Raw genomic sequence first — 19714 nt, 5'->3', positions numbered from 1 at the left:
GGCGGAGCTTGCAGTGAGCCGAGATCGCGCCACTGCACTCCAGCCTGTGCGACAGACCGAGACTCCTCCGTCTCAAAAAAAAAAAAAAAAAAAAAATACATACATTTATATTAAACAAATTAGCCAGGCGTGGTGATGTGCATCTGTAGTCCCAGTTACTCAGTAGGTTGAGGTGGTACGATTGCTTAAGCCCAGGAGTTCAAGGCTGCAGTGAGCCATGATCAAGCCACTGCACTCCAGGCAATGGTGAGACCCTGTCTCAAAAAAAAAAAAAAAAAAAAAAGGAAAAGAAAGAAAGAGAACATAAATGCAAAAAAGTACAGTAAACATAAACGGAAGGTTTACCAAATAATATAGACACTCACACAGCCAATACCCAAGTCCACTGCTAGCTCCCCAGAAGCCGCCGTATTCCTTTCCCCTATCATAGCCCCCTCCCCCTCACTCCAGAAGTAGTATCTAACCTAACTTTTATGGCAATCATTTTCTTGCTTTCCTTTCTGAATTTATTACCCCCAAGTTTGCAGCGACTCTGGGTTGGGAGGGAGTGAGGGTCTCTATGGGCCCAGCACACACTGTTTAATAGTGTCTTACCACCAAGTGTGTGGACCAGTCAGAACCGCGGTGTGCTGCCTCCTCCCCGACTCCAGGGTGGTCCCGGTACTGGATATCAGGGAATGCAGCCAATGGCCAGCATGACCTCCACATTAGGCCTGTGGAGCTAGAGGATGAAGCATCCTATGAATGTCAGGCTACACAAGCAGGCCTCCGCTCGAGACCAGCCCAACTGCACGTGCTGGGTAAGGACCTTGCCCACTTGCCCCCTGGGAGCCCAAGGGGGCAGCCAGTACTAGCTGTGAGTAGCAGAGTCCAGGGAGCCCAGGGGAGTGGTCAATTGGAGCTGAGAGGATCAGGATCCATCTCTGACCCCAAATCCACCTTGCAGTCCCCCCAGAAGCCCCCCAGGTGCTGGGCGGCCCCTCTGTGTCTCTCATTGCTGGAGTTCCTGTGAACCTGACATGTCGGAGCCGTGGGGATGCCCGCCCTACCCCTGAATTGCTGTGGTTCCGAGATGGGGTCCGGTTGGATGGAACCACCTTCCATCAGGTCAGGTCCAAATTCCTGTGCTAGCCTTTGGCCATTCAGGGAAACTTGGGGTACACTCTGACCACAGGCTCATCCCCAGAAGAAGACATGGGAGGGCAGGGGTTCAAGGGTTTGGACTCTTAAAATATGATGCAGGGTAAAGATTCTAGGGCCAGACTACCTGGGTTCAAATAATGTCTCAGCCACTTGCTAGTTGATTGATCTTAAATAAGTTAGTTAACCTCTCTGTGCCTCAGTTGCCTTATCTATACAATTGGAATAATAATAGCATGCATGTCATAGGGTATTGTGAGGATTAAATAAATAAATACTTATAAACGCCCAGAAGAGTGCCCAACACATAGTGAACCCTATATAAGCAAGGCAAGCTTGTCCAACCCGTGGCCTGTGGGCTGCATGCAGCCCAGAACAGCTTTGAATGTGGCCCACCACAAATTCATATACTTTCTTAAAACATTATGAGACCTTTTTGGAACTGTTTTAGCTCATCAGCTATCATTAGTGTTAGTATGTGTGGCCTAAGACAATTCTTCTTCCAATATGGCCCAGGGAAGCCAAAAGATTGGGCACCCCTGATGTAAGGGGTAGATGGCATTATTATTCTTATCCATCCCTCCAGATCCTGCTGAAGGAAGGGACCCCTGGATCAGTGGAGAGCACCTTAACCCTGACCCCTTCCAGCCATGACGATGGAGCCACCTTGGTCTGCAGGGCCCGGAGTCAGGCCCTGCCTGCGGGAAGGGACACGACTATCACACTGAACCTGCAGTGTGAGTGCAGCTGGCCCTGGGAAAGAGGGGTGTGGGGCCCTGACTCCTGGGTATGAGGAAGAGGGGACTGTGGCCCCTGGGGAATGAGGAAACTGGGACCTGGATTCCTGGATCTAAGAGAGCAGGGGAGGGCTGGGTATGGTAGCTCATGCCTGTACTCCCAGAACTTTGGGAAGCCGAGGCGGGTGGATCATCTGAGTTCAGGAGTTCAAGACCAGTCTGGCTAACACGTCGAAACCCATCTCTACTAAAAATACAAAAATTTGCCGGGCATGGTAGCACATGTTTGTAATCCCAGCCACCTGGGGGGCTGAGGCAGGAGAATCACTTGTAATCGGGAGGCAGAGGTTGCAGTGAGCTGAGATTGTGCCACTCGGCAACAGAGTGAGACTCTAAGCAGGAGAGGACAGATGGCTGGGGTCCCTGGGGAAAGAGGAAGCTGTGCCTTGACTCTCACATCTGGGAGAGTAGGAGAGGATAGAAGTAACTGGGGGAATTGGGAACCGAAAGCCCAGACTCCTGACTCAAAGGGAGAAGGGGATTAGGGGCCCAGACTCCTGGGGTGGAGGAACCAGGGACTGGACCCCTAGGCCAGTGACAGAGGTGTTCCTGGTCCTTGCCCACCTGACCATTGTCCCACCCTCACAGACCCCCCAGAGGTGACTCTGTCTGCTTCACCACACACTGTGCAGGAGGGAGAGAAGGTCACTTTCCTGTGCCAGGCCACAGCCCAGCCTCCTGTCACAGGCTACAGGTGAGGACGAAGACCACCTCTCCCTAGCCCCAAGAGTGAGCTTGGGAAGGGCTGGGACCTGAGTAGGTGTGCGGGAGAGCAGGGACAACGCTAAGAGCGCCACCATTTCCTCAGGTGGGCAAAAGGGGGCTCCCCGGTGCTCGGGGCCCGCGGGCCAAGGTTGGAGGTCGTGGCAGACGCCTCGTTCCTGACTGAGCCCGTGTCCTGCGAGGTCAGCAACGCCGTGGGTAGCGCCAACCGCAGCACTGCGCTCGAAGTGTTGTGTGAGCTGGGGCGGGGCTGTGGGTGTGGTCAAAGGTGGGCGAGGCTTTCAGGGTTGCTGAGGGGCGGGGCTTGGAGGGGCGGGGCCAGGAGAGTGGGCGTGGGTATTAGGAGGAGGAGAGAGTGGACTTGGGGCATATTCTTGCGCCCTAGAGGGTGTGGTGTTTCTATGGGGCTGATCCCGGTTCAGGGACTGCATTCCTCCCCGGCCTTGTGACCCCTCATCTCCTTCGTCCAGTTGGGCCGATTCTGCAGGCAAAGCCGGAGCCCGTGTCCGTGGACGTGGGGGAAGACGCCTCCTTCAGCTGTGCCTGGCGCGGGAACCCGCTTCCACGCGTAACCTGGACCCGCCGCGGTGGCGCGCAGGTGCAGCCCTAAATCTGAGGCGGTGGCTGGCGGGGGACCAGGCTTCCTTGCAAATCCGGCTTCTGACGCCCCTTCCCTGTCGCAGGTGCTGGGCTTTGGAGCCACACTGCGCCTTCCGTCGGTGGGGCCGGAGGACGCAGGCGACTATGTGTGCAGGGCTGAACCTGGGCTCTCGGGCCAGGGGGGCGGCGCCGCGGAAGCTCGGCTGACTGTGAATGGTGAGAAGGCGGGGCTTCCTAGGGGACCTAGCCCGTTCTGGGATAGGGAGTGGACAGAGGGGGCAAGGGCTAATGCAGTGGGAGTGGCCTGGAAGGAGCTTTACACCCAGCGGGTCCTGGAGACCGACCTATTGAAGGCGAGGCTTTTAGGGGAATCGGAGTTTGGAGGCAGCATGGCCTGATTGATTAAGGTTAGCGGAGAGTGCCCTGGCCAGACCAGGCTTTGTTACAGCCTTTGGGGAGGGCAAGGCCTCTCCTCTGAATGACCCACCGTCTCCATCCCAGCTCCCCCAGTAGTGACCGCCCTGCACTCTGAGCCTGCCTTCCTTAGGGGCCCTGCTCGCCTCCAGTGTCTGGTTTTCGCCTCTCCTGCCCCAGATGCCGTGGTAAGGAAATGTCACTCCTCCCGTGACCCATCCAGCCGTGATCCCTGACCTCCCACCTGGCCCCCCGAAACTACTGTGACCATCTCTGACTTCCCAGACATCCCTCCTGCTTCTTCCTCCCCTCCTCAGTCTCCTCGGTGTCCTCCCTCTTTTATGCCCCCAGGTCTGGTCTTGGGATGAGGGCTTTCTGGAGGCGGGGTCGCGGGGCCGATTCCTGGTGGAGACATTCCCTGCCCCAGAGAGCCGCGGGGGACAGGGTCCGGGCATGATCTCTGTGCTACACATTTCGGGGACTCAGGAATCTGACTTTAGCAGGAGCTTTAACTGCAGTGCCCGGAACCGGCTGGGCGAGGGAGGTGCCCGGGCCAGCCTGGGCCGCAGAGGTGAGACCCCGGCTCGAAGACTCTAAATCTGGAGAGTCTAAACCCCACAAACTCAGGGATCCCCCAGCCGATGGTTGCAAAACCTCAGACCCTCAAATGCAGAGACCTCCAAACCTTGGGAGTCTCAAAACTGTGGCTCATTGATTCCCAAGACTCCCCCAATCACAAATGCCTTCACATTCTGAATCCTAAACCAAGAGACTCCTCACACCTAGGGACCCCAAAAAGAGAAACTCCAACGATTGCAAAGCAAATTGCAAAGTAAAGGACCCCTCAAACTCCAAGACTTCCTAAAGCCAGGGAGTTTAAACTCACTCTCAAACTTGGGGAACCCCAAATTCAAGGCCCTTTGGATCTCCAAATGTGCCACCTTTTGAACCCAGGGATCCCAAACTCAATCCCTGAGCCCCCGCTTCCTGGTTCCCCCTCAGCCTTCTCAGGATGTCCCCTCTGCTCCCTGCAGACCTGCTGCCCACTGTGCGGATAATGGCCGGAGTGGCCGCTGCCACCACGACTCTCCTTATGGTCATCACTGGGGTGGCCCTCTGCTGCTGGCGCCACGGCAAGGGTTAGTGCCTGAGCCCCGCCCCAGCTCCTTAGGCCCCAGCCCCACACACGCCCTGCCTGCCCAGTGACCTGACCTGGCCTTGGGCCTTGGCTCCAGTCCCATTTCCAGCTCTGCTCAGGGCTTAGCTCGCCTTCAGATTCTGGTCCCCTCCTTAAGTCCTAACCAGACCTTCCCAGGGTCACATTCCTAGGTGGGAATGATTCTTATTGGTTTCCAACCTCCCCATCCGATCCGCCTCATTAGTTCCCAGTCCTCTCTCTTCCCGCTTATTGGTCTGCACACACTGGGACCCCGCCCATCGCTTAACTCCACCCGTCGCTGTTCGTCAGCCTCAGCCTCTTTCTCCGAGCAAAAGAACCTGATGCGAATCCCCGGCAGCAGCGACGGCTGCAGTTCGCGAGGCCCTGAAGAAGAGGAGACAGGCAGCCGCGAGGACCGGGTAGGATGCCAGGGACTCCAGACCCGACTGTGCCTTCAGACCCAAATAATAGCCCAGTCCCAAGTGGGCCCCCAAATTCAAACAGGACTCTAAGACTGGGCATGGTGCCTGACGTTGGTAATACCACTTTGGGAGGTGGAGACACAAGGATCACTTAAGGCCAGGAATTTGAAGCCAGCCTGGGCAGCATAGCAGGACCCCATCTCTACAAAAATATAAAATAAAATAAAATAAAAAATGAACCGGGTATGGTGGCACACACCTATAGTCCCAGCTACTCAGGACACTGAGGTGGGAGGATCCCTTGAGCACAGGAAGTAGAGGCTGCAGTGAGCTATGACTGCATCACACACTCCAGCCTGGGCTATGGAGCAAGACCCTGTCCCTTTTTTTTTTTTTTAAAAGGGGGGGGGCTTTAGTTTTTTTTTTTTTTTTTTTTTTGTTTTTTTTTTTTTGAGATGGAGTCTCGCTCTGCTGCCCAGGCTGGAGTGCAATGGCCAGATCTCAGCTCACTGCAAGCTCCGCCTCCTGGGTTTACGCCATTCTCCTGCCTCAGCCTCCCAAGTAGCTGGGACTACAGGCGCTCGCCACGTCGCCCGGCTAGTGTTTTGTATTTTTTAGTAGAGACGGGGTTTCACCGTGTTAGCCAGGATGGTCTCGATCTCCTGACCTCGTGATCCGCCCATCTCGGCCTCCCAAAGTGCTGGGATTACAGGCTTGAGCCACCGCGCCCGGCCTTTTTTTTTTTTAAACAGAATCTCACTCTGTCACCCAGACTGGAGTACAGTGGCACAATCTCGGCTCACTGCAACCTCTGCCTCCCTGATTCAAGTGATTCTCCTGCCTCAGGCTCCTGAGTAGCTGGGATTACAGGCACCTGCCACCACACCTGACTGATTTTGTATTTTTAGTAGAGACTGGGTTTCACCATGTTGACCAGGCTGGTCTCGAACTCCTGACCTCAGGTGATCCACCTGCCTCGACCTCCCAAAGTGCTGGGACTACAGACACGAGCCTTCACGCCTGGCCTGAGGGCTCTAGTCTTAACAGTGACCCCGCACCCAAATGTCACCCAAGTCCATGCCCCTGACCTGATTATTCCCTAGGCCCACTATATCCCCACAGCCCTTTTTTTTCCTTTTTTGAGATGGAGTCTTGCTCTGTTGCCCAGGCTGGAGTACAGTGGTGCGAACTCAAGCTCCACTGCAAGCTCTGCCTCCCAGTTTTATGCCATTCTCCTACTTCAGCCTCTGGAGTAGCTGGGACTACAGGCGCCCGCTATCACGGCTAGCTAAATATTTTTTTGTTTTTTTTGTGTGTTTTTTTGCATTTTTTAGTAGAGACGGGGTTTCACCATGTTAGCCAGGATGGTCTCAGTCTCCTGACCTTGTGATCCGCCCACCTTGGCCTCCCAAAGTGCTAGGATTACAGGCGTGAGCCACCGCACCTGGCCTTTTATTTATTTATTTATTTATTTATTTATTTATTTAGAGATGAAGTCTTGCTCTGTCATCCAAACTGCAATGCAGTGGTATGATCCTGACTCACTGCACCCTCCACCTCCCAGTTCAAGCGATTCTCGTTCCTTAGCCTCCTGAGTAGCTGGAATTACAGGCGCCTGCCACCATGCCTGGCTATTTTTTGCATTTTTAGCAGAGACAGGGTTCCAGCATGTTAGCCAAGTTGGTCTCAAACTTCTGGCCTCAAGTGATTCTCCCGCTGCGGCCTCCCAAAGTGCTGGGATTATAGGCATGAGCCACCGCGTTGGCTTCTCACAGCCCTTTTATTGTCCTGAGTGCAGTCCCCAGCGTTCAGGTGCTCTTACTCTCTCCTGCCTGGCCTCCACTGGCTGACTGAAGGTCCTTGGGGTCTAGCATTGGGGCGGGGAGATCCTCTGACTATTCCTTCTCACTAAGTTCCCTACCCCAGGGCCCCATTGTGCACACTGACCACAGTGATCTGGTTCTGGAGGAGGAAGGGACTCTGGAGACCAAGGTGAGTGTTGGGAGGGGTGGGGCTCCCTTCACTGTTGGGAGAGGCGGGGCTCCCTTCACTGTGTTTCCATCTCTCTCCCACGCCCGTCCCCTCCTTTTTCCTTCTGTTGTCCTCAGAACTGGGACTCAGCCCACTCCTCCTGCCCCCTGGACCATCTCACCTAGCTCCCAGCCTCAGTTTGCCTATCTGCAGACTCTGCCCACACATCTGTCCCAGCCCCAGCCTCCATCTGGAGCCCCAGATGGGGCTCACTGTGCCTGTGCTTTCCTCATGATGGTCAAGCCCCCTTTCAGCCACCAGGTCCTACACTGGCCCCATATCTCCCCAAACCTGTCCTTCCTCTGGGGTCCTACCTCAGGACAGCCATATTGACTCCAGGCCATCCCCAGGGCCAGAGCACTTCTCTCTCTCCTCTGTACCTAGCACATGCCATCATGCCATTCTCTCTCTTTCTCCTTTTTTTTTTTTTTTTGAGATGGAGTCTCACTCTGTTGCCTGGGCTGGAGTGCAGTGGTGCAATCTCGGCTCACTGCAACCTCTGCCTCCTGGGTTCAAGCCATTTTCCTGCCACAGGCTCCCAAATAGCTGGCTAATTTTTCTTGTATTTTTAGTAGAGATGGGGTTTCACCATGTTGGCCAGGCTGGTCTTGAACTCTTGACCTCAAGTGATCTGCCCACCTTGGCCAAAGTGCTGGGATTACAGGCATGAGCCACCGTACCCAGCCAGCATGCCATTTTCTTGGCCTGAAACACTCCTACCTTCCTTCCCATGTCTACCTAATTCCCTCCTTTAGTCCTTCAGTCTCAGCTCAGACATTTCTTGTTCCAGGAAGCCCATGCTTCTATTGGGGGAATACCCCCCAGTATTTCAACATAGATCCTTTCTATTTTCTATAAGTGTCAACTGGCTGAGAAATAAAAAGAGACCGTATAAAGAGAGGAATTTTACAGATGGGCCACCAGGGGTGACATCACATATTGGTAGGACTGTGATGTCCACCTGAGTCTCAGACCAGCACGTTTTTATTAAGAGTTTCAAAAGGGGAGGGGGTGTAAGAACAGGGAGTAGGTACAAAGATCACTTGCTTCAAAAGGCAAAAAGCAGAACTACTATTAAGGGTCTAACAAAGATTACATGCCTCTGAGGGAACAGGACAAAGGGCGAAAGCAGAACCACTGATAAAGGTCTATGTTCAGCAGTGCACATATTGTCTTGATACACATCTTAAATAACGGAGAACAGGAGAACGTTGTTCGAGAGCAGAGAACTGGTCTGACCACAAATTTACCAGGGCAGAGATTTTCCCCACCCTAGTAAGCCTGAGGGTACTGCAAGAGACCAGGGCGTATTTCAGTCCTTATCTCAATTGCATAAGACAGACATTCCCAGAGCGGCCATTTATAGACCTCCCCCCAGGAATACATTCTTTTCCCAGGGTATTAATATTAATATTCCTTGCTACAAAAAGAATTGAGCAATATCTCTCCTACTTGCACATCCGTTTATAGGCTCTCTGCAAAAAGAAAAATGAGGCTCTTTTTGCCCAACCCCTCAGGCAGTCAGACCTTATGGTTGTCTTCCCTTATTCCCTAAAAATCGCTGTTATTCTGTTCTTTTTCAAGGTGCACTGATTTCATATTGTTCAAACACACATGTTTTACAATCAATTTGTATAGTTAACACAATTATCACAGTGGTCCTGAGGTGACATACATCCTCAGTTTATGAAGATAACAGGATTAAGAGATTAAAGACAGGCATAAAAATTATAAAAGTATATTTGGGAACTGATAAATGTCCATATTAAAGTGAAATCTTCACAATTTATGTTCCTCTGCTGTGGCTCCAGCTGGTCCCTCTGTTCAGGGTCCCTGACTTCCCGCAACATGCTTCCATCATGACAGCCTGATCATTCTGCCTGTGTTCCACCCATCACAACCATGACCACTCTGATCTGGGCTTCCTTATCCTACTCGCTATGCTGAGGGCTCTGCCATCACAGCCCGTCACTGCCTATGACTTTCCCAGGCACAGCCCTGACCCCTCTGGGTACTGTCTCATGATTTGTCATTTTTCCCTTGGTGTGGGATTCTGTGAGGACAGGGTTCAGTTCTATCTTAGTGACATGCCTTGTAGCAGCAACACAGGGCGTGACACTGAATCAAAGCCTAGAGGCTGTTGGGCAGGTGAGTGCCTCTCTCCTGTTCCCTCTGTATCTTCCACACTGACACCTCTCAGCAGGCCTATATCCCTCTGTCTCTACCTTTCTCTGCCTATGTCCTATCCCTTTGCCTCTTGTCACTGTTCTTCTGTCTCACTTTGTCTCTCTCCCAGTCCATGTGTGTCTCTGTGTCTCTGCCCATTCCTGTCTTTGTTTCTCTCAAGGTCTGGTCTATTTCAGTGTGTCTCTCCATCAGTGACTCTCATCCCCCCTGCATGCTCACAGACCTTACTGAGTCCCATTTGTCCCCTCAGGACCCAGCCAACGGTTACTACAAGGTCCGAGGAGTCAGTGTGAGCCTGAGCCTTGGTGAAGCCCCTGGAGGAGGCCTCTTCCTGCCACCACCCTCCCCCATTGGGCCCCCAGGGACCCCCACCTTCTATGACTTCAACCCACACCTGGGCATGGTACCCCCCTGCAGACTTTACAGAACCCGGGCAGGCTACCTCACCACACCCCACCCTCGAGCTTTCACCAGCTACATTAAACCCACATCCTTTGGGCCCCCAGATCTGGCCCCCGGGACTCCCCCGTTCCCATATGCTGTCTTCCCCACACCTAGCCACCCGCGTCTCCAGACTCATGTGTGACATCTCTCCAATGGAAGAGTCCTGGGATCTCCAACTTTCCATAATGGATTGTCCTGATTTCTGAGGAGCCAGGACAAGTTGGCAACCTTACTCCTCCAAAATTGAACACTAGGGGAGGGAAAGATCATTACATTTGTCAGGAATATTTGTATACAGTCAGCTCAGTCAAAGGGGATGCCCCAAGTGGGAGCAACATGGCCACCCAATAGACCCACCTATGCCCCGGTGTAAAAAAGATTCAAGATGGCAGGTAGGCCCTTTGAGGAGAGATGGGGACAGGGCAGCAGGTGCTGGGAGTTTGGGGCCGGAATGGAAGTTGTTTCTAGCCACTGAAAGAAGATATTTCAAGATGACCATCTGCACTGAGAAGAAAGGTAGCATAGGATAGATGAAGATGAAGAGCATACCAGGCCCCACCGTGGCTCACCCTGAGGGGAACTTTGCTCAGCCAATGGAAATTTACACAGCCAAGATGGCCGTGTACTCCCTAGGGACCCAAGATGGCCATCATCTTGATTTCACTTTCCCCAATGACTCAGAAAGACTTGGACCCAAGGAGTGGGGGGATACGGTGAGAATTAGCACTGTCGGGGCAAAGGGGAATCTTGGGATAAAAATATTTATGTTTAATAATTTTAAAAAAGTCAAAGAGGCAAGTGTATCTTAGGGAGTCTACTGGCATTATTACCCTCCATCAAGGAAGGGGTCCATTAGACCTGTCCTAAGGTCCCTCCTCTACCCTAGCCTATGAGGTAGCTGTAGAAGTAAAACTGTGAGCCACCTCTCAGCCTCTTGCTACCTGCAAAGCACTCTAGACTCTTTTTTTTTTTTTTTTTTTCTTGAGACAAGGTCTGGCTCTATGGCCCAGGCTAGAGTGCAGTGGCACCATCTCAGCCCACTGCTACATCTGCATCCTGGGCTCAAGCCATCCTTCCACCTCAGCCTCCCAAGTATCTGGGACTACAGGTGCACACCGCCACACCCAGCTAATTTTTGTATTTGTTTGTAGAGACAAGATTTCATCCTGTTAGCCAGGCTGGTCTCAAACTCCTGACCTCAAATGATCCGCCTACCTAGGCTTCCCAAAGTGCTGGTATTACAGGCGTGAGCCACTGTGCCCAGTCATGGACTCTTTTTATTTATTTATTTATTTTTGAGACAGAGTCTCGCTCTGTCGCCCAGGCTGGAGTGCAGTGGCCAGATCTCGGCTCACTGCAAGCTCTACCTCCAGGGTTCACGCCATTCTCCTGCCTCAGCCTCCTGAGTAGCTGGGACTACAGGCGCCCGCCACCTCGCCCGGCTAGTTTTTTGTATTTTTTAGTAGAGACGGGGTTTCACCGGGTTAGCCAGGATGGTCTCGATCTCCTGACCTCGTGATCCACCCATCTCGGCCTCCCAAAGTGCTGGGATTACAGGCTTGAGCCACCGCGCCCGGCCAGACTCTTTTAATATACATCTTCATATACACACGCGCGCACACACACACACGAGTTGCAAACAGAAAAGACACACACATTGGCATGTATGCACAGACACACGCATAGATGTCCACACAGTTGCACACATGTGACAGGGCTGCCCCAGGGGTCCTGGAAAAGACAGAATTCTACACCCTCATTAGAGGAGACGAACGAGTGAGCCCTGAAGTGGGACAGAGAAGGGGAGACTATGGGCATGAAAATGGCAATCCCCTGGTCCTTACAGCAAGGGTGGAGATCCAGACCCTAATCCTGGGGCGCTGCATCCACAGTGGGCATGGTGCTGGTGCCTGCTTGGGTGATCCTTAAAGAAAGGTCCTGGGGGCTTTAGTTCATGGATCCTTGAGCTAGGAGTTAAAGATCCAGGCCCCTGGGACCCTTGGGAAACAGAGCAGGAAGACTGAACTCCTGGGTCTGAGGGAGAATGGGCTGGGGGCTTGGTCTCTGGTCCTGAGAGAGAAGGTGCCCAGACTTCTGGATCTGAAAGAGGAGGGGACTGGGTCTCAACTCCTGCCACCTTGAGGGGACATTTTGAAGGCCTGTATTCCCGAGCCCTCAACAGAGGAATTTACTAGGGGACGGGGGTCTCTGATGCTTGCATCCTTGGAGGACAAAACTGTGAGTGTCTGGATCTAAAGAGGGTGAAAGTCCTGCGAGAGGACTCAAAATCCACAACGGGCTGAGCCCAGCCGGACTCCTGGCTGGGCCGTTCATGGGGCGGGACGTCTGGAATCTCCAGGGGCGGGGGCCTGGCGCAGGGTCCAGCCCGGGGTTCCGGAGCTGCTCTACTCTGCGCGGAGCCGCCACGCTATTGTCCTGGCCAGGAAGGCGGGGCTGGCGCGGGGCGTGGCTGGCGGCGCCGGCGCAGCCCGGGGGCGGCGGGAGGAGGAGGTGGCGGCGGTGGCGCTGGGAGCTCCTGTCACCGCTGGGGCCGGGCCGGGCGGGAGTGCAGGGGACGTGAGGGCGCAAGGGCCGGGACATGGGGCCAGCCAGCCCCGCTGCTCGCGGTCTAAGTCGCCGCCCGGGCCAGCCGCCGCTGCCGCTGCTGCTGCCACTATTGCTGCTGCTTCTGCGCGCGCAGCCCGCCATCGGGAGCCTGGCCGGTGGGAGCCCCGGCGCGGCCGAGGTGAGGCCGGGCCGGGTCCTGGGGGGATGGGGGAAGGGGCGGGACAGGGTCTCTGGACGCCGGCGTGGACATGTCCAGGGCAGAAAGCGCGGTCTTTCCAGCCAGGTGATCAGCCCCCAGGCGCCCCCAACCGCATTTATGAACCCAGGGTTCCAGGCCCCAGCTCCCCCATCCTCCGACGTCCCAGCCCCCTCCCACCCCGAGCATAGGAACTGGTCTATTCAGAGTCCCTGGTCCCAGAAATCCAGCCCCCTCTCCAGACCCAGGTGACGAGGTCCCAACCCCCTCCCTCCTGGACATAGGACCCACCAAGCAGCGAGGCACTTAGATCCAATAATCCAGACCCCTTGTATTCTCTGGACCCATATGGAGGCCCTTGCAACCTCCCAGGACCCAGGAGTCCGGTCCTTCAGTCACCACCCACCCCAACCAGATGTAGCTCTCCAGTCCTCAAGGACCTGGTGTCCAGGACTGTAGGCCCCTGAAGCCAGGCCTTGTCAGCTTTGCACCCTGCAACCGAAGCCCGAGCAAGGGATGGAGGGAGGAGGGGCCAGAACGCCTGGGTTCTGGCCTCCTCCGCTATTCAGGTTTAACCCCTTCGGGCTCCAGAGCGGCTGCGCTGGGGTCAGGGCGGAGTCTGTCTCCGCGGCAACAAGGCAGAAAGAATCCCGGGGGACCCGGGTCGCCATGGCAACGGGAGAGCTAGGGCGCCCCCGCCCTACGGGAGCTGTTTCCCAGGGAACGGTGCCTCCATGGAGGCGGTGTGCACACCGGTGCTTGGGGGAGGGGCTGGTGCTGGGGATCTCGGTCCTAGGGAGCAAAGAACCGGGGGGCCCTCACGCCCCCCGGGCCCTCATTGTCCCCTCCACTTCCGTCCAGGCCCCGGGGTCGGCCCAGGTGGCTGGACTATGCGGGCGCCTAACCCTTCACCGGGATCTGCGCACCGGCCGCTGGGAACCAGACCCACAGCGCTCTCGACGCTGTCTCCGGGACCCGCAGCGCGTGCTGGAGTACTGCAGACAGGTGGGCGGAGCCGAGCGAGAGGGGCGGGGCCAGCGGGAAAGCAGGCCCCAAACGAGGCGGGGCCGCCCGTAGAAAGCTACACTTGAAAAAGGCGTGGTCCAAGGTGCCGCGGGATCTAAGACGTGAAGGCTGGGGGGCGTGGCCAATAAAGAGGCGCAACTATGCTAGAGCAGGGGACCTGTTTTGAGATACTAAGTCAGGAAAGGGGAGAACCGCGAGATAGCCAGAGAAGAAGTGGAATTTAGGAATCTGGTGGTCTTTGTAAAGAGCAGAGGTGTAGTGGGAAGTGGCGAAAGGATAGGCGGGGCTAAGACAGAAAGAGACCTTAAGGACTAGCAAGATGGGGAAAGGGGTGGAGCCCAATGAAAGCGCGGAAAGCTGGGGGGCGTGGCCACGAAAAGACAGGTCTGTAACGGGAAGGGAGAGTTTTGGAGAGGCGAAATAGAGGGAAAGGCGGGGCTAAAAGGAGGGTGAGATCTTTGGGGAGACGAATCTGACTGCGGAGAGGGGTGACCAGAGAGGTGGGCTTAGAGGGACCTTCAGAAAGAAACAGCACAGGAAAATGATAGCCTTGAAAACGGTCCTGGCCGGGCGCAGTGGCTCACGCCTGTCATCGCAGCACTTGGGGAGGCGGAGGCGGATCACCTGATGTCAGAAGTTCGAGACCAGCCTGGGCAACATGGCGAAACCCTGTCTCTACTAAAAATACAAAAATTAGCCGGGCATGGTGGTGCGTGCCTGTAATCCCAACTACTCGGGAGGCTGAGACAGGAGAATCGCTTGAACCTGGGAGGAGGAGGTTGCAGTGAGCAGAGATTGTACCATTGTACTCCAGCCTGGGTGACAAGAGCAAATCTCCAAAAGAGAGAAAGACAGAGAGAGAGAAAGGAGGGAGGGAGGGAGGGAAGAAAGGGAACCTGACTACTGGAGAGGGGTGGTTGGCAGAGGCGGGGCTGTGGGCTGATTGCCCCCATCTGATCCCCCCAGATGTACCCGGAGCTGCAGATCGCACGTGTAGAACAGGCTACGCAGGCCATCCCCATGGAGCGCTGGTGCGGGGGTACCCGGAGTGGCAGCTGCACCCACCCCCACCACCAGGTTGTGCCCTTCCGCTGCCTGCGTGAGTCCCAGGCGGGGAGAGGGGAACTGAGGTGGGAGTCTCCGAGGGGCAAAATTCTGAGCCCCTCTCTTGGGCCCACATTAAGGGGCTGGGTGCTTGTGTCCTAAGTGGGGCAGAGAAGCCTCTGAGGATAAAATATCTGGATTCTGAGGAGGATGGGGTTGGTGCTGTAGGAGAGTCTCACTCTGGTGTCCCGCGCTTCTCCAGCTGGTGAGTTTGTGAGCGAGGCCCTGCTGGTGCCTGAAGGCTGCCGGTTCTTGCACCAGGAGCGCATGGACCAATGCGAGAGTTCAACCCGGAGGCATCAGGAGGCACAGGAGGTCAGGACCTTGGCCCACCTGTCCCCAGCCCCCAGAACCCAGGAATCAGGACCCCTAACACCCTCCTCCACCAGAACCGAGAAGTCTGGGCAACCAGCATCCTCTTCCCACTTGGGATCTAAGAATTTCATCCCCCAACCCCTTCCTCCAGAACCAGGAATCCAGGCTCCCAGCCTCGTCAACCCCCAACCCAGGCAGCCCAGCTCCCCATCTACCTCTCCTACCCCACAATCCTGTCATCTGGGTCCACTCTTCCTACAGGCCTGCAGCTCCCAGGGCCTCATCCTGCACGGCTCGGGCATGCTTTTACCCTGTGGCTCAGATCGGTTCCGTGGTGTGGAGTATGTGTGCTGTCCCCCTCCAGGGACCCCTGACCCATCTGGGACAGCAGTTGGGTGAGTGGGAGGGAACCCCCCATGCCCATCCCAAGGTTCCTGAGGCAGGGGATGGAAGCCTGGGAGCCTGGGCCTGGGTTCTTATTGCCTGGGTCCTCTCCTGCTCCCTCAGTGACCCCTCCACCCGGTCCTGGCCCCCGGGGAGCAGAGTAGAGGGGGCTGAGGATGAGGAAGAGGAGGAATCCTTCCCACAGCCAGTAGACGATTACTTCGTGGAGCCTCCACAGGCTGAAGAGGAAGAGGAGGAGGAAAGGGTCCCACTCCCAAGCTCCCATACGCTTGCAGTGGTCAGCAAAGGTGAGGCAATCTCTGAACCTCTGGGGCCTCTCCACCATAGAGGGAGAAAGATCTGGAGGAGTGTTGCCGGGGGCTGTTTTTGGGAGGGGCCTATGGGGGAAAGGACCAACTGAGGAGAAAAGATGAGAGTATCTTTGGATAAAACAGAGGTAGAAGAGCTAACCTGCCAAGGGAGGGGGTGGTTTGGGGGTACCTGGGGTACTTGGGAGTAGAGGGGCCATTGGGTAGGTCCTGAGGATCATTTCAGGAAAGCTTGGAAGATGGTGTAATGGATTCCTAAGCTTTGCAAGAAAAGGCTAGGCCCAGTCCAGAACTACATCTCCCATAATGCCAGGCAGCAGCGGTGGCTAAACTGGGTGCATGATGGTCTCTGGTGCACTCTAGGAAATGTGGTTCTCTAAGTAGAAAAGGCGACCTGGAGGTGGGCTGCAGACTGACCTCCTGATCCCTGGTCTTGCAGTCACTCCCACCCCGAGGCCCACAGATGGTGTGGATATTTACTTTGGCATGCCTGGGGAAATCAGTGAGCACGAGGGGTTCCTGAGGGCCAAGATGGACCTGGAGGAGCGTAGGATGCGCCAGATTAATGAGGTGATGATACCGGGGGCCCCAGGACCCCCTACAGTACAGAGCTCCCTCAATACCAGGAAACTCCTCCAGGACACATTGATACTACCTCCAAAGGCTCCCTAAGCCCCTTTGACCTTGAGCTCTCAACACCATCCCCTAAGATGACCAGAGATCCATGGCCCATCTAGAATCCTACTGAGATGCCACCAGATTCTATGGAAACTCTAGTTTCACTTTATTGGTTTTTGTTGTTGTTGTTGTGACGGAGTTTCGCTCTTAACACCCAGGCTGGAGTGCAATGTTGGGATCTCAGCCCACTGCAACCTCTGCCTCCTGGGCTCCAGTGATTCCTCAGCCTCAGTCTCCCGAGTAGCTGGAATTACAGGCACCTGCCACCATGCCCAGCTAATTTTTGTATTTTTAGTAAAGACAGGGTTTCACCATGTTGGCCAGGCTGGTCTTGAACTCCTGGCGGGAGGAGATCCACCCGCCTCGACCTCCCAAAGTGCTGGGATTACAGGCATGAGCCACCACACCCAGCCTCTCTTTCAGCTTAAACTCCTTCTGGATCTGGAACCCAAGAGCCAGTGAGACTTAAGGGATCTGGGGCCTCTAAAATCTTTTTTTTTTTTTTTTCGAGACAGAGTTTCGCTCTGTCACCTAGGCTAGAGTGCAGTGGCGCGATCTCCACTCACTGCAAGCTTCGCCTCCTGGGTTCACGCCATTCTCCTGCCTCAGCCTCTACTCCCAAGTACTCCCGAGTCCCCAGCTGGGACTACTGGTACCCACACCGCGCCCAGCTAATTTTTTGTATTTTTAGTAGAAATGAGGTTTCACCATGTTAGCCAGGATGGTCTTGATCTCTTGACCTCGTTATCCACCCACGTTGGCCCTGCAATGTGCTGGGATTACAGGCAAGAGCCACCGCGCCCGGCCATGGGGCCTCTAAAATCTTAAAGAGGGGTTGGGGGACTTGCCAGGTGGATCAGGGTGGATTCTGGGATCCTGAAGCTCCCCCTCCCTACGCAGGTGATGCGTGAATGGGCCATGGCTGACAACCAGTCCAAGAACCTGCCTAAAGCTGACAGACAGGCCCTGAATGAGGTAGGACAACCCCAGTGGGTCCTACTCATGCCTGTCCACCACCTGGAGCATACTCAGTTTCACCTGGCTCTGGCTGTGTCCTGCCCATCCAGTTCCACCCCTTTCCACCTACCTATTTTAGCCTTTCCTGTCCCCATGCCTACATGCAGCTCTGCCTCTATTTTAGCCTTTCCTGTCCCCATGCCTACATGCAGCTCTGCCCCTATTTTTGCCTTTCCTGTCACCATGCCTACATGCAGCTCTGCCCCTCTTAGCCGCCATCTGACCTGACACTGCTCTGCTCCTCAGATTGGCCATATTTGGCCCCATCTACACTTGACTTGCCTCTCAGGGCTGGCTCTGGAGTCCTGTCCCAAGCCGGGGCTCCTGCAGATGCAGCCAGGGCCTTCTTGGTCTCTCTTTGATGCATTCATGTCTCTATCAGGCCCCGCCCCCTGATTCTGGCTCTGCCCGGCCAATCTCACCTCTTTCAACCTGACCTACCCCATGGAGACCCCACTCATGTTAGCCCCCATTCCAGCTCTTGGTCCCACCCCTATTGTGTCATTTATGAACAGCCTGTCTCTAGTTTGACCCTGCCCAGGCCAGGAGCCCTGCAAGGCTTTGTCCCTTTCACCTTAACATTGGCCAGTTCTGCTCCCAGATTGTTTCCACTCAGTCTTACAGTTGACATCCTCACATTGGCTCCCAGTGGGCCTGGTCCCACCTCCACTCTGCCTGGCCCTGTAGCCCACCCCTTCCAGTCCGTAAACTTTGGTTCTGCCCAGGCCTGGACCCCTGGAACACCCCCTAACCCCATGTAGCCCTGCCTTTCCAGGCTGTCTTTGACCAGGCTTTGACCCATCTTCTCCTCTCCTGACCCTGTGCCCACCTGCTCCCCAGCACTTCCAGTCCATTCTGCAGACCCTGGAGGAGCAGGTGTCTGGTGAGCGACAGCGCCTGGTGGAGACCCATGCCACCCGTGTCATCGCCCTTATCAACGACCAGCGCCGGGCCGCCTTGGAGGGCTTCCTTGCGGCCCTGCAGGGGGATCCGCCTCAGGTGCGGAGACCTTGGGGGCAGAGAGCAGAGGGTGACAAGGATCAGGGTGGGCTTGGGCAGCCTGTGTCCCTTCCACAGGCGGAGCGTGTCCTGATGGCCCTGCAGCACTACCTGCGTGCGGAGCAGAAGGAGCAGAGGCACACACTGCGCCACTACCAGCACGTGGCTGCCATGGATCCTGAGAAGGCACAGCAGATGCGTTTCCAGGTCCCACATCCTTCCAGCTCCCAAATGCACTGCTATTCCTCAGATGCCAGCACCTCAGGCTCTTCTCTTATCCCTTAGACCCTTTTTCTGTCTCTTGAACGCCTTCCTATCCCTTGAACACCGCTTCTCTGCCCCTTCCCAGTCTCTCAACTCTGCTTCCTGACCCTGAAACATGGACCCTCACACGCTGTGCCTTTGACGCCTGTTTCTTGTGCCTTGGATTCTTACTCCCCCTGCCCTTGATCCTATGTTTTTCGTTGTTGTTGTTGTTGTTTTTGAGACGGAGTCTCGCTCTGTCGCCCAAGCTGGAGTGCAGTGGCTGGATCTCAGCTCACTGCAAGCTCCGCCTCCCGGGTTTACGCCATTCTCCTGCCTCAGCCTCCCGAGTAGCTGGGACTACAGGCGCCCGCCACCTCGCCCGGCTAGTTTTTTGTATTTTTTAGTAGAGACGGGGTTTCACCGTGTTAGCCAGGATGGTCTCGATCTCCTGACCTCGTGATCCGCCCGTCTGGGCCTCCCAAAGTGCTGGGATTACATGCTTGAGCCACCGCGCCTGGCCGATCCTATGTTCTGTCCCTTGGATTTTCACTGCCTTTCCCAGAACCCTCTTTTTTTTTTTTTTTTTTTTCTTTTTGAGACCCTGTCTCACTTTGTCACCCAGGCTGGAGTGCAGTGTGCGATCTTGGCTCATTGCAACCTCTGCCTCCTGGGTTCAAGCAATTCTCCTGCCTCAGCCTCCTGAGTAGCTGGGATTACCAGCACGTGCCACCATGCCTGACTAATTTTTGTATTGCGTTGGTGCAAAAGTTATTACAGTTTTTGCTATTGAAAGTAATGGCAGAAACCGCAGTAACTTCTTTTTTTTTTTTTTGAGACAGTCTCGCCCTGTCACCCAGGCTGGAGTGTAATGGCGTGATCTCTGCTCATTGCAGCCTCCACCTCCTGGGTTCTAGCAATTCTGCCTCAGCCTCTTG

At 55.2% G+C, this 19714-nt stretch overlaps 2 protein-coding genes across 7 annotated transcripts in view; both read left to right on the top strand.

The window, feature by feature from the left end:
- The window catches only part of KIRREL2 (kirre like nephrin family adhesion molecule 2), a 12099-nt gene extending 1384 nt beyond the window's left edge, over positions 1-10715 (top strand). For 2 of the 5 annotated variants that reach the window (XM_023198224.3, XM_023198223.3), the window contains 14 exons: positions 651-800; positions 947-1107; positions 1727-1877; positions 2526-2631; positions 2746-2894; positions 3131-3258; positions 3344-3476; positions 3762-3862; positions 4026-4245; positions 4709-4813; positions 5143-5252; positions 7182-7247; positions 9724-9762; positions 10032-10715. In XM_023198224.3, the coding sequence (XP_023053992.3) occupies positions 651-800; positions 947-1107; positions 1727-1877; positions 2526-2631; positions 2746-2894; positions 3131-3258; positions 3344-3476; positions 3762-3862; positions 4026-4245; positions 4709-4813; positions 5143-5252; positions 7182-7247; positions 9724-9762; positions 10032-10103 (1691 nt within the window). In that variant the 3' untranslated portion in view covers positions 10104-10715. Of the gene's footprint in view, positions 1-650; positions 801-946; positions 1108-1726; positions 1878-2525; positions 2632-2745; positions 2895-3130; positions 3259-3343; positions 3477-3761; positions 3863-4025; positions 4246-4708; positions 4814-5142; positions 5253-7181; positions 7248-9723 lie in introns of all 5 variants that reach the window. The other 3 variants (XM_023198222.3, XM_023198221.3, XM_023198225.2) reach the window with 2 other exon arrangements.
- A 1609-nt stretch (positions 10716-12324) lies between these two features.
- APLP1 (amyloid beta precursor like protein 1) overlaps positions 12325-19714 on the top strand; it is a 12503-nt gene continuing 5113 nt past the window's right edge. The window contains exons 1-10 of one of the 2 annotated variants that reach the window (XM_023198183.1): positions 12325-12663; positions 13543-13686; positions 14674-14806; positions 15014-15126; positions 15388-15521; positions 15634-15818; positions 16279-16409; positions 17418-17492; positions 18375-18533; positions 18612-18740. In XM_023198183.1, coding sequence (XP_023053951.1) covers positions 12517-12663; positions 13543-13686; positions 14674-14806; positions 15014-15126; positions 15388-15521; positions 15634-15818; positions 16279-16409; positions 17418-17492; positions 18375-18533; positions 18612-18740 — 1350 coding nt within the window. In that variant the 5' untranslated portion in view covers positions 12325-12516. The remainder of the gene's footprint in view (positions 12664-13542; positions 13687-14673; positions 14807-15013; positions 15127-15387; positions 15522-15633; positions 15819-16278; positions 16410-17417; positions 17493-18374; positions 18534-18611; positions 18741-19714) is intronic. The other variant, XM_023198182.2, reaches the window with a different exon arrangement.

The sequence above is a fragment of the Piliocolobus tephrosceles genome, chromosome 21 (genome assembly GCF_002776525.5).
Source record: "Piliocolobus tephrosceles isolate RC106 chromosome 21, ASM277652v3, whole genome shotgun sequence".
NCBI lineage: Eukaryota > Metazoa > Chordata > Mammalia > Primates > Cercopithecidae > Piliocolobus > Piliocolobus tephrosceles.
This window is presented reverse-complemented; position numbering and strand designations above follow the sequence as displayed.